This window comes from Boleophthalmus pectinirostris, unplaced genomic scaffold (assembly GCF_026225935.1).
Source record: "Boleophthalmus pectinirostris isolate CB_2022bp ecotype Guang Dong unplaced genomic scaffold, ASM2622593v1 HiC_scaffold_17, whole genome shotgun sequence".
Lineage (NCBI taxonomy): Eukaryota > Metazoa > Chordata > Actinopteri > Gobiiformes > Gobiidae > Boleophthalmus > Boleophthalmus pectinirostris.
In genome coordinates, this window is record NW_026571115.1 from 26,462,936 (window position 1) to 26,475,699 (window position 12,764).

A 12,764-nucleotide genomic window follows, 5' to 3' on the forward strand; every position below is an offset into this window, starting at 1 on the left:
TAAACAGGTGTGAATGAAACAAAACGCAACTCCAAGTATATTTTTATGAAACAACATTATAACATAGATCAGAAAATGGTGCAATACGAGCCTTTTAGGTCAGTTCAATTGAGGAAAGGCAGCTCATTTTAACCCACTGGATGATCCTTTTTACCATCAGGTGTTCTTCCTGTCTGAGCAAATATCTTTCCCAGAACAGAACCGCACCTTGGCCTCAACAACACTTTGTCAAATTTGTGCCGAAATTCTGAAGTGGAGATGAAGCTGACTGTGGACGGCGCACTCCAAAAATAGTGCGGAATACTTACATTTTTCTCTGTGCTGAGTCACTTTGAAGTCTCTACTCCAGTCATCAGAAATGATTGGTGCGACGTGCCTGCAAAAGACAAATATATTGGCTGTGACATATCTGAGGTAAAAGTGACTAGTGAGACAGAGAAGAAAGATCGTGTAAATGGCAAATAGAAAATATAGGTACTGCTGATTTTTTAAAGGTCCTGTATTACGCAAAATTTGTTATAATGTTGTTACCTCCTCAAAAAACATACCTAGAGCTGTGTTTTATTTCATTCACGCATGTTTGAGTCACCCTTTATTATTAGTTTGTCTACATCTCCAAACCTCAAAATGCTCTGTTCCACCTTGTGATGTCATGAAACAGTAGTTTTCAAGTCTTGGAGACAATTCCACGGTTGAAATTTTTCAGATGATTCAAGTGAAGATGTATGTAGGTTAAAAGCAAAGTGGAGCACTTCCTGTTTTACCACATGACTTCACAAGGTGGAACAGAGTGATTTGTGAAAGAGCCTAAATATGCAGTGTTTGTGTTAAACATGTGTGAAGGAAACAAAACAAAACTCTAGATAGGCTTATGATGAGGAAATATTAGAGCATAGATCAGAAAATAGTGTAATATGGGCTCTTTAATAAGTGGTATTCCGCAAAATCAACGTTTTGGAGCTCATAATGTTGTTTCCTCAAGTGGTTTTGGGGCCTGTTTACACGAGAACGCTTGCAGGTAAGAATGACAAAATATTTTATCAGAAGCGCTTTTCGTTTAGACGGTGATGGCATTTTGGGGGCTTTAAAAACTCAAAAATCTGAAACCACCCTCCAGAGTGGAAAAGTTGAATACGCTCCATCGTAGCGTTTCCATCTACACTGCCCAAGATGCAAAACTCTGGTCAGATCTGCTCATGCTGCGTTCGCGTTTACGTCAAACACATCACCACCTAGCGTCACCACCGAGCCGCCTGGCATGCATACCCAATCAAATTTCAAACACTTTTGCATCACCGTATGCACGCAGATTTCCTCCCGAAAACGCTCATCTAAACGAGGAATAATAAGTGAAGACATAACGCCACTTTTGCGTCTTCTGTTCAGACCGTCATCATATAAACGTGGCCTTAAACACACTTCTTCGATACTTTACAAAGATGTGAGTCTGTTCAGTGGAGAATCTCCCCAATTAGCCAGTCGGGGACATGCATGGTCGACCTGTATCAAAACAGGAATAGCTGCTTATGAGGACAAAAGAAAGGAAGGAATATAACAAGGAACTCAAAAACATTGCAAGATTTCTGCAGAATCAGTGAACAAAGCACTAAACTGTTTATCTGAGACTCTGTTAATCTTCTTATTTTCACTTGCGTCACTGAAAAAAATCAGATTAATCAGATTGTACAATCACATTTGGTCAGACTCAAGACGTGATGGAGGGAGCAGTGACCCTGATATTGATCTAAAAAAAATAATAATACAAAGATTCTTGGATTTACCAGACAATACAAGGTAACATGACCTAAATATGTAATGTTAAAGGTGCACTGTGTACGTTTTCTGGAGAGGGTTCACCACCTGTGTCTCCATGGATATGTTAAAGGTGCACTATGTGACTTTGTAGTTGGGGGTCCGTCACCTGTTTGATTCTGTGGATATGTCATTGCTCTTCCAGGAATGTTCCATAGTATGACATTAAACAGTACTACCTTACATTTATTCAAGTACAAATGGTTTTATAGCTCAAAAATGCCTAGAAAAACAGATATTCTGAGTGTGAGCAGGGTCGCCTCTCCAGAGATCTGACCTGTAACTTGGTCTGGTTTGGTCTCCATGAAGATATAAAGGTTTAATCCCATACTGTGAAACATTCCAGACCAAACAATAACATCTCCATAGAGAAAAGTGTAACCCAAGTGTGAAATCCTGACCCGCCTTCCATTCTGTTCTCTCCATTCATTTATGTATCTGCACTTCCACTCAAATCACGTGCAATCGTTTCTGTATTTCGAACTTGACTGCGACATGATAAAGAAAACCCGATAGGCAGCGCCGGACCACGTGACATCACCAAATAGAAGCATCTGATTGGCCAACAGGCATACGTGAGCACGCGATACGAAATCTCGAGTGAACATTGCGAAATACCGCGTGATTTGAGCAGAAGTGCAGATACATAAAGGAATGGAGAGAACAGAATGGCAAGCATGTCAGGATTTGGGTTACAAAAGAATTTGCTGGACCCTCCACGAGAAAAGTTACACAATCCACCTTTAATGCTTTGGTTTAAATCGCCTGCAGTGTGATACTAAACTAATAAGATTGCATTTATTCAACTACGGGTGTTGTTTATTGCTCAGAAAGATCTTTAAAAAAACATTAATTCTTACTGTGAGTGGGATCGCCTTGCCACAAATTTAACCAGTAATTTGGCTTAAATTTATGGCCATACTGTGGAACATTTTAGGCACGTCACCATGGAAACAAGCAGGTCACAGACAGACAACATACACCTTTAACAATAAATATGCACCTATAACAATAAATATAGAAGTTATATACACCCACTAGGCCTGTCACGATAATACATTTTGAAGCACCAATAAAGTATTAGTAGTGCAAAGAAAAAGTACACAGGAAAAATATTAAACTCCACAAAATGTTTTTTGGATTTCATTTACTGAACGTTAAGTTGGTATAGTAATTATCGTGACAGACGTAATGATCCCTCTTTAAAGGTGCATCGTGGAAATGTGCCAAGCATGTTCCACAGTATGGCCATAAATTTCTGAATCTCCAGGGAGACTTGCAAGACAAATTACAGGCTAGATATGTGGTGAGATAACCCAACTCACTAGCCTGATTTGGTTTCCACGAAGTGAAACCATCTGATCTCGCAGTATTAGGATTCATTTGCTTGACGGTAGGAGGGTAATTTTTTATTTAACCAACTGATGCTGTTTGGTTGTGGCGTATGTAATGCGCCAACTCCCGTACGAAGAAGGGCAATAAAGGCTTTCCCCTTGATAAAATTCACCAAACATTCTCTTTGTTCTGGCTTTAAATCCTCGATCTCGGGAATCGTTGCCAACAAAGAATGTATGTCTTCGTCATGGCTTCACAGCTCTTTGCTGATTGGCCGGTGCGCGGTCTACAACTTCAGGGGTTCTTGCAAACCGTCTAGTGCAGACATGTCAAACTCAGGCCCGGGAGCTAAATTTGGCCCACGATATAATTATATTTAGCCCACAAGATCATATCAAATTAGATCTGGCCTGCAGGCTACAGATAGGCTATAGAGACATTATTTATTTAAAATGTTGTTATTATTTTATATTCTATTTGTTCTGGATTCAATGTTTAAGCAAAACTATTATTAAACATTTATTTTAATAAGAAAGGTTTCAGAACATACAGAAAAATCCCGCACACCGTCTTACTTGCAAACTGTGAAATTTATTAGGACAAACCGACATTGACATTGACATTCTCTCAATAAGAAAGGTTTAACATTGCATATCTCAAAAGAAGAGAAAACATGCAGATGTTGTTGAAATTTTTCACAAATATTTAGTTTGGCCCACGACTTAGTCCCACTTTTTCATTTCGGCCTCTGTCAATTTGAGTTTGACACCCGTGGTCTAGTGTATTTTGATTTCTGACCTAGTTGCTGGAGAGAAATTAAATTGAGCGGAGACACTAGGTGGCGCCAACCTGACTACCCACTCACAGTAAGAATTCATGTTTTTTAAGGTATTTTTGAGGAATAAATAAAGATTAATAGAGCTGAATAAATGCAAGACAGATTTGTTTAAACCAAAGCATTAACATCTCCATGGAGACAAAACAGATGTCCAAAAGGTTACACAGTGCACCTTTAATGCTGAGCCAAAAATGCATGAAAAAAAAAGAAAAAAAATAGTGCTTGAAAATGAGGTGAGGTGTGAGAGCTGTGACCTCAATGATAGTCACGAACGTCAGTGCTCATCCAGGAAAACTGCTGAACCTGTCCGACCGACTGCTGTCCCAGAACCTTAAATCACAACGTGCACTTGTTACATACTTTGCAATTACTGTCAATCACGCTAGCAAACGGCTATATGTTTACTTTTAACAGATGATTTGCAAACAATGAGAACTCTCACTAAAATAATCATTTGTGACACAGGGCTTTTCTCGCTATTGAATTATGGCTTACGGAGACCAGTTACAGAAGAAATATGATGATCTGTCTGAAGATGTCAAGGGAACTAAAAGAGAACATAAAAGAAAATGTGGGAGAAAGTTGGCTGATCAAAGGAGTAGGCTCTTTTTTTTTTTTTCTGAAATCTTAAGCGGTTATGGCTTTAATAGGCTAAAGGGTCACGTATATTATGCAGCTCTACCAGATGATGGTTTGGTAAATAGGTCTATAGGTGTTTTAATAGTGTTTTATTTTATTTTAATAGTGTTTTGTGTGAATTATATTTGATCTTCTCTTTTAAAATGTGAAATAAACGATCCTGACTTTCACTTTCTGACCTGCATGTAGCCGATAAAACAGCTGCTTACAAGTTTGAACAGGCGGTTCAGGTCTCACCTCCCACAGTGTGTGTGTGTGTGTGTGATGTGGATGTCTATATGTGTGTGTGTTAAATGGTCACATTTTTCTATAGCGCTTTTCCACCTTCAAGGTGGTCAAAGCACTTTACAACAAGGAACCACTCACCCATTCACACACCAGTGTACGCAGACACTGTGGGCAAGGTGGGTTAAGTGTCTTGCCCAAGGACACAACAACAGCATTCATCTGTGGGAGCTGGAATCATACCAGCCAACCTGTGGGTCAATGGATCTGACCGCTCAACCTGTGATGTTTATGTCGAGAGCTGGAATGGAACTGCCAACCTTCAGATCAGTGGGCGAATGCCTATCAACTGAGCTACTGCAGCCCCGTGTGTTATGTGATGTTTGTGCCTGATGATGTGTGTGTCTGTGTGTATAATCTTTGTGCCACTGTGATGTGACTGACTACATCAGACCAGCAAATAAACTGAAAATAACTTACAGCATCCAACTATGTACAGTACATGTAGGCATATTTATTTAACATTTTTCCAGTGAATAACATACAAATTTGCAAAAAATATTTTTAAAGTTTGTGTCATGATTTGCTCCCCCACTGGTTGTGAATGGCTGGTGCCTCGCCTTGTCACTGGCCCAGATGTGTGTGTGTATATGTGTGTGTGTTTGTGTATGTGTATGTGACTGCCGCTCTCGGTTTGTGTTTCATGTCTGGCTGGGGACACTCATAACGAACACAATGCGGCACTTTTAGCCCAGTGTTGTTCTGTTGTGAGCAGGGCAGGTTTGGACCAGGTCACGTGCTGCAGGTGTGAGTGTGCGTTTGCCTGCGTGTCAGGGTCACACCTGTCGGGCGGTGCCGTGGGCAGAGGCAGACTGTCACTCAGCGCGGAGCGTGTTTCGCTCTTCTCCAGACGCGGAGCTGACACCGGAGGAGCGTCACCATGTTCGGTCACGGGAGCTAACGGCAGACCCCCTCATGAAGGACACAAGCGGGACACGAGCTCAGCGCGTTTACACCGCTCCAGTGTTTGAGAGGGACTTTTATACAGCGGCTTATGCTTCTCAAAACGAGGAAAGTGAGAGTTAAGCTCGGAAAAGTTTTTCACATTTCCCCCTTACTTGTAAAGCGGACTCGGAGCAGAGCATGGCGCTGTCGCAGATCCAGTGTCTGGACGATAACCACGTGAACCCGCGTACGCACGAGTCCAAGCCGGAGTTCCTTTACTGTGAGGAGCAGCGGCACGCGCTCGAGACGCTGCTGCGTGATGGGCGCGAGGCGTTTTTCAAACAGCTGGAGGAGCGCGGCCTGCGGGGCTTCCTCTCCGACCTGGAGCTGGAGGCTCTGGCGGGAACTGTGGAGCCTTTTGACCCGGGGGTCGACCTTTACCGGGAGGACCCCGAGTCCGAGGACCAACAGACCGCTCTGTCCCTGCACTACTGGCCCGACCTCTCGGACATGTCCATCCCGGAGTTGGACATGGGCTGGCCGGACAGCGAGGCTTACCGCGGGGTCACGCGTACCACCGTGTACACGCAGCCTCCGCTGGAGGGACAGACGCACATCAAAGAGGTCATCAGAAAGATGATTGCGCAGGCGCAGAAAGTAGGTCCCACAGGTCTCATGTTTGATATCACGCATAACCTCACATTATACCTGTGGCTCCAAGATGCTTACGCCGTACACCGTTAAACTCATTTTAACAAGGCTATAACATTTTATTAGGCCATTTACATTGTAAACAGCAAAGCCTGCCTAATCAAACCACAGCACCAGGATTGGGTGATGCTGCTGTGTTCTGTGGTAAGTCCAGAGTTCACACTTGTGACAGATGAGAGCCCAGAGTAAAGTTCACCTGCAGATTATAGAGACCGTGTGAGCAGAAGAACAACAGAGAGCAGACAGCAGGTGAATCATGAAGTCAACTGTCTTGTACTTTATGACTGTGGACATTATCACAGAGCAGACACATGAGTCACTGCTGTGTACATGTCTGTGTACACAGACCTGTCTCATGTTTATTCCTCAGCACCTATGGGAAGATAATACCTTGACAAAATATTACACTTTTATGGTAGAAAAGAAAGTTCACTCAAAACAAATATTGACTGTAATGCTTTCATATCATGTGCCCAATTTGTCATGTCATGTAATACCTTTGCTCAAACATATTTAAAACCAGTGTAACAACTCATCATTCATTCGTTTGGCACAAAGGCACAGTCTGATATTGCAACACTCCAGCAGTGACACGGCCGAGAAAGAAAGTATTTATGAAGCGGATGTGCATGTGATCCTTTGCCCGTAAGGTTGATAATCCTCGCTGTGATGTAATGACATAACCTGTTTGTGTCCAGGTTATCGCCGTGGTGATGGACGTCTTCACCGATGTGGACATTTTCAGAGACCTGCTGGATATCTCGTTCAAGAAGAAAGTGTCGGTCTATATTCTGCTGGATCGTGCCTCTGTACCTCACTTCCTGTCTATGGTTCAGCGAGCCAACATGCACAGTGGACATCTCAAGGTGAGTCAGAGCGAAGCAATGCCAGGTATTTGTACGTCACTGAAGATAAAGAAAGAAAAACAAACTAACTAAAATTGTTTTTATTTTTGACTGAAAAAGAATTTGCTCACACATAACTGTTGAAATACGGCTACACGATTTTGGAAAAAAAATCCAGTCTTGATTTTTTTTTTTAGATTTGTGGTTACTACTTAATAATAAAGTTATCAAAAGTATCGAAAATCAGATACTAATCGATACCAGTAAAACCAGATACCCGTTTGAGGAAATACTGATAGTAAAAAAAAGTCACATTCACAAGACAGAAATTAATCTTTCCTGAATCACTTTAGAATGATCTTGAGTTGTATCAGAACAAGTATAAGAGCACATTATGGAAAAAATCATTATCACGATTATTTTGGTCAATACTGAAATCAAATGGTTATTTTTTAGTTACACGATGCATTTGGTTAGCATTTCTCTCTCTAAAAAAACACTTTGTTATTGATAATTTATGCAAAACTTTCAAATTGAAAATAAATATAGGCTACAAATATGAATCTTAGAGCAGTTTTGCGATGTATAAAACATAAAATGATTAAAATACACTTTGAACTTGACATAAAGCGTAGAAAACCATAAATGTATCCAAAATAAACTGTATATCCAACTGTTCTATAATTATTTTCTAGGGATGTGACAATAACCGAAATATCGTGATATCGTATCATCAACGTTCTCACATGGACCATCACAATATATCAAATTACAAGTCTCTTTCTCTTTAAATTAAGAGTTATGGTGCAGCAAAAGACAGGGGACTACATAGACCATGATCCTTTGCTCCATTTCAGTGTAGACTATAATAGATAATAGAGCAGGGGTGTCCAAACTTTTTTCATCAAGGGCCATATATCTAAACACAGACGAAGCAGAGGGCTGATTGTGAGCTGCAGGCTGGTGCTGAATACAGTGAATAATTGAAATATGTGCATGTTTAACACACTAGAATGAACCATCATCTTTATTCATGCTAAGATCCTCAAAACCACACACTAAATATTAAATATTAGCTTTTTCAAGGTAGATTAAAAAAAAATAATAATAAAAATGCAATAAAAAATTTTATTTTCATTGATGCAAGGTAATTTGGGCCAATTCACCTGGAAGTCTGAGGGCCAAGAAAAATTTGTCTGAGGGTTCTAAGCACTTTTAAATCTTAGCTCTTTGGATTAAGTCTTTTCAAGGCATGTTAAGAGGAAAAAGTAGCATATTAACAGTTTTAGCTGTTTAACCTTCACCTAATATCACAATAAATATCATACTGTTAAATGTATATTGTGAAAATATTGTACCAACAGATTTGGATATTGTTGCATTGTAAACCTCCCCTCCATATCGTATCGCTTTCCCATGAAATTACAATAAATATCGTGCCGTGAGGTTCATACCGTGACGATATTGTACCGTGAGACTTGGATATTGTTACACCCCTTGTATTTTCTGTACAAAATAAACTTTGTTAAGCTTTAAATTGTTTCAACTCAATTATATAGGTTTGGAGACACAAATCAAAATCACTACCACTATGGGACCTACCTGGACCACTGAGGGATTACACAGATATAAGACCACACGGTAATATAAACAAAGTACTATGATTTAATGTCAGAAATTTTAATTCTGTTGTAAATAAAGAGAGTTTTTTTATTAATCATTGTTGTATTGAGCACCAACTCTACTAGTATTCCTTAGTATTAAAATTGAGTTTGACATCATAGTATTGTAACAGTACTAATGTGTCTGCCACCTGCTCGTCTCCACGGAGAAGTTTTTGCTTTGTCTGAAATGTTTGACAGTATGTTATTAAACCGATCTATCTTCAAGGAGACACCGTCACCCCAAGGTACAAGTCGAGTCTGTGGAGAGGTGTGTCAGACTTCATTCTTGAGCAATAGAGTGCACTTACAATTGAATAAAGCAAAATATATTACTTTAATGCCGTACTGTGGAACATTCTGGGCAGAGTCATAAAACAAAAAACTGATGGAGACAAGCAGATGGCAGAAACATTCACCAGAAATGTTTACAGTACATAGTGCACCTTTAATTTCAAGGCTCTGATTCACAAATTTCTAATTAAAGATGCATGATTACTCACAATCGTTACATTTTTATATTGTAATTTCCTCCACAAACTAAATATCCTGTCTTTATTTAATAACTGGTAACCCTGTAGTTTAGATCTGTACGGACATGTTGAGAAATGTGATTCTTGTATTAATTTGTCGGTTCATATTTCAGTCTTTCAGTCAGATCTTCTGGGTGTGTTTCTAATGTGAACTGTCAATAGACTCCTGTTATTAAAACATTGTAAATATTAAAATCGTAAATGTAATTGCAAACACGAAGTTTGTGAGAAACACTGCAGATTTTTATTTTTTTATTAACCTTATTTCTTATTCAGCCCTCAGATTTCTACAATTGCGTGATTCTTGCCAGATCATATATAGAGGAATGGGTGCTGTAAAAATAGGTCACTGACATTTATTACACTTTTTAACTATATAAAACCAGCTTGCTGAGTTGGGCTTTTTGATGGAGCTGCCAAACCACCTCGTATTGTTCACTGAGTCGTGTGATGCAATGTGAACAAGTCTTGTTCAGTGCTGTTTTCACAAGCTTCATGTAAAGCAGGGTACAGCACAGTTGGCAAGACCTTGGAAGTTCCACCAAGGCCGCTGGTCCTTGAGTGTTAGAAAGCATAATCAGCATCACTGTGTTAACTTTTACTGTGCTGAAAATGCTGTATTCATAGAAACTTTAAATTACAACAAGTTTAACTTTCGTTTTCAAAACCACACTCTTTTTTTCTTTCTGCACTCCACCTATTGCACATTGCATCAGGTTTGTGCCGATGTTGTGTACAGTTTTGTACCATGTTTTTGTGGAAAATTGTCCTGCAGGAGCATGTGCGATGTTGTGGTCTGAACATTGGACAGAATCTCACAGCTAACCGTAATGAGGGTTTGAATAGGGCCGGGGAAGAGATCGCTAAATTGCTCAAACATGCATGGATGACATCTAAACCTAGCCTGGTTCATCAGCCGGTTTCACTTTGTGGAAACCGTCTGACCTTGCAGCATTAGGATTTGTTCACTCGACGGTAGGCGGGTACTTTTTTATTTAACCAATTGCTGCTATTTGGTCGTGACGTATGTAAAGCACCAAATTTTGTAGGAAGAAGAGCAATAACGTCTTTCCCCTTGATAAAATTCACCAAACATTCTTTTTGTTCTGGCTTTAAATCCTCGATCTTGGAGATCTTTGCCAACACAGAATGTATGGCTTCGTCTACATTCATCTCTACCGCTTTGTTTACTGTTGGGCTGTTCCACAAACGGGACCCAGACAGGCGCTTGAGTTTGACTTCATGGCTTCACAGCTCTTTGCTGATTGGCTGGGGCACGGTCTACAACTTCCATGGTTTTTGCAAACCGTCTAGTGTATTCTGGAGAGAAATTAAATTGAGCGGCGGCACGAGGTAGCGTCAGCCTGGCTAATCTAAACCTCCTTCAGGCATGTTAATGATGAGAGAACAACAAAGTTCCAAATTCGTAAATTTATGCATAACACCACGTTTTTTCGATTCAGAAATAGTTTGTGTCACAGATATTCTCCAAGTTAGTATGAGAAAGATTAAAGGAGGTGTACAGGACAGGAGGAAGAGCTGATAATATTGAGATTCATTTTGGGAGAAACAAGGGACAGAATTTCAAAATGAATAGTGATTTCGAAAATAATGATTCTGGGGAAATCTGGGCCAAGAAGAAGACCAAAAGAATATTTAATAATAACAATACAAATGAGCGTAGAGATGTGAAGTTTGAAGTTTAAAAGTGTCAGGACTTTTGTGTGAAATTTGCAAGTTCTCCCTGTGTCTGCATAATTTTTTTATTTTTTTTGGTGGTTTGGCTTCAACTACCAATAAAAACAGCCATATATACAAATCCCCCACAATCTAATATACTTTATACTACTAACTCACAAGGCTAGCAGTTACAGAAACGAATTTGGAGCTGACTTCCATGTTAGGAATAGGAATTTATTTTTTTATTTTAGGACCAAAATAACAACGCTCACTACAGCAGTTACAGAGAGACGGGAGGCAGTTTTTCAATGTAAAAATCATCTGGAAGCAGAGTCGATGGAGCCAAAAGTGCCCCCATGGTCACTTCCTTTTTTGGAACGCAGCAACTACAGGGTTAGCTACCTCGACAGTATATGATATGGACAAAAAAAAAAAAAAAAAAACGCATTTTATTTTACCTTCAAGTTAGAAATAGGTATCATTGCTTGTTGTTGCTTGTTTTTTTGTTGTTGTTGTTTGTTTAACCAAGAAAGTCACATTGAAATTCCCTTTTTTTTTTTTTTTTTTTTTTTTTTTTTTACGGGAGTCTAGACCTAAACTCAGTCAGCAAAAACCCACACATACAGTAGGTTAGTCATAGGTTACTGACAATTAGCAACAGGGATAGACTAAAACCCTATTCGCACGGGATAAGTACAACCCGGGGATGTCTGGTAATTTACGAATTACTGCCCCACCTCTGTGCTACTTGCAGCGGATTCGCACGGGATAAGCAAAGTCCGTAAATTACTGTATTTTATTTTACTGGCACTGACTGAGATTGAAAGAGGAAAGAAAAAGGCACGCAATTACAACAACAAATACTTGAGATGCAGATTCACGTGGACTAGTATCACTGGACGTCCATGTTTGGCGAAATATAATAGGTAATTTTGAGCAGAATTTTTACTTTACAAATTACAGACATGGTGCATTTGCACAGGATTAAGATCTCAGGCATCTTCCACAATTATTACAAATGACCAAAATCCACAGGTAAATCCCGTGCGAATAGAATTTACGTATCAAAGCGAACAACCACAAACAATTACAAGGTCCAGGTTTTGACTCCACAGTGGCCTGGTACTTTTCTGTTGGAGTTTTCTGCATGTTCTCCCCGTGTTGAGATTAGTTTCCTGCTTCTCAAATATAAGCAGCTGTTCAAGATAAGTCTGCTGCTTGTTGTCTGCATCTAATTATGGCACTTTTTTTTTTTTTTTTTTAATCAGATAATGCAGTGACTTCTCTGGTCTCTGAAAGTTTTATGAAAAGTGCTTATAGCAGTAATACGGTGAATAATGAGGACGCTCAGAAAGCATAAGATAAAATGAATTAGCTCTGTTTTTCACATTTTTAAGATACTAAAAATCATAAATTTTATTTTCCTGGTTTAACCTAATTATGTAGCTCTAGGGATTGGTTCTCGAGCACTGAGGGATGGGTCAAATGCAGTGTTTTTTTTTGCATGTTATTAAAACATTAGAACTTTTAAGCAAGTTCA

At 39.6% G+C, this 12,764-nt stretch overlaps 1 protein-coding gene across 4 annotated transcripts in view; it reads left to right on the plus strand.

The window, feature by feature from the left end:
- Positions 1–5,736: 5,736 nt before the first annotated feature.
- LOC110160510 (mucin-2-like) overlaps positions 5,737–12,764 on the plus strand; it is a 37,611-nt gene continuing 30,583 nt past the window's right edge. For all 4 annotated transcript variants that reach the window (XM_055152767.1, XM_020925168.2, XM_055152768.1 and 1 more), the window contains exons 1-2: positions 5,737–6,451; positions 7,204–7,371. In XM_055152767.1, coding sequence (XP_055008742.1) covers positions 5,993–6,451; positions 7,204–7,371 — 627 coding nt within the window. In that variant the 5' untranslated portion in view covers positions 5,737–5,992. The remainder of the gene's footprint in view (positions 6,452–7,203; positions 7,372–12,764) is intronic.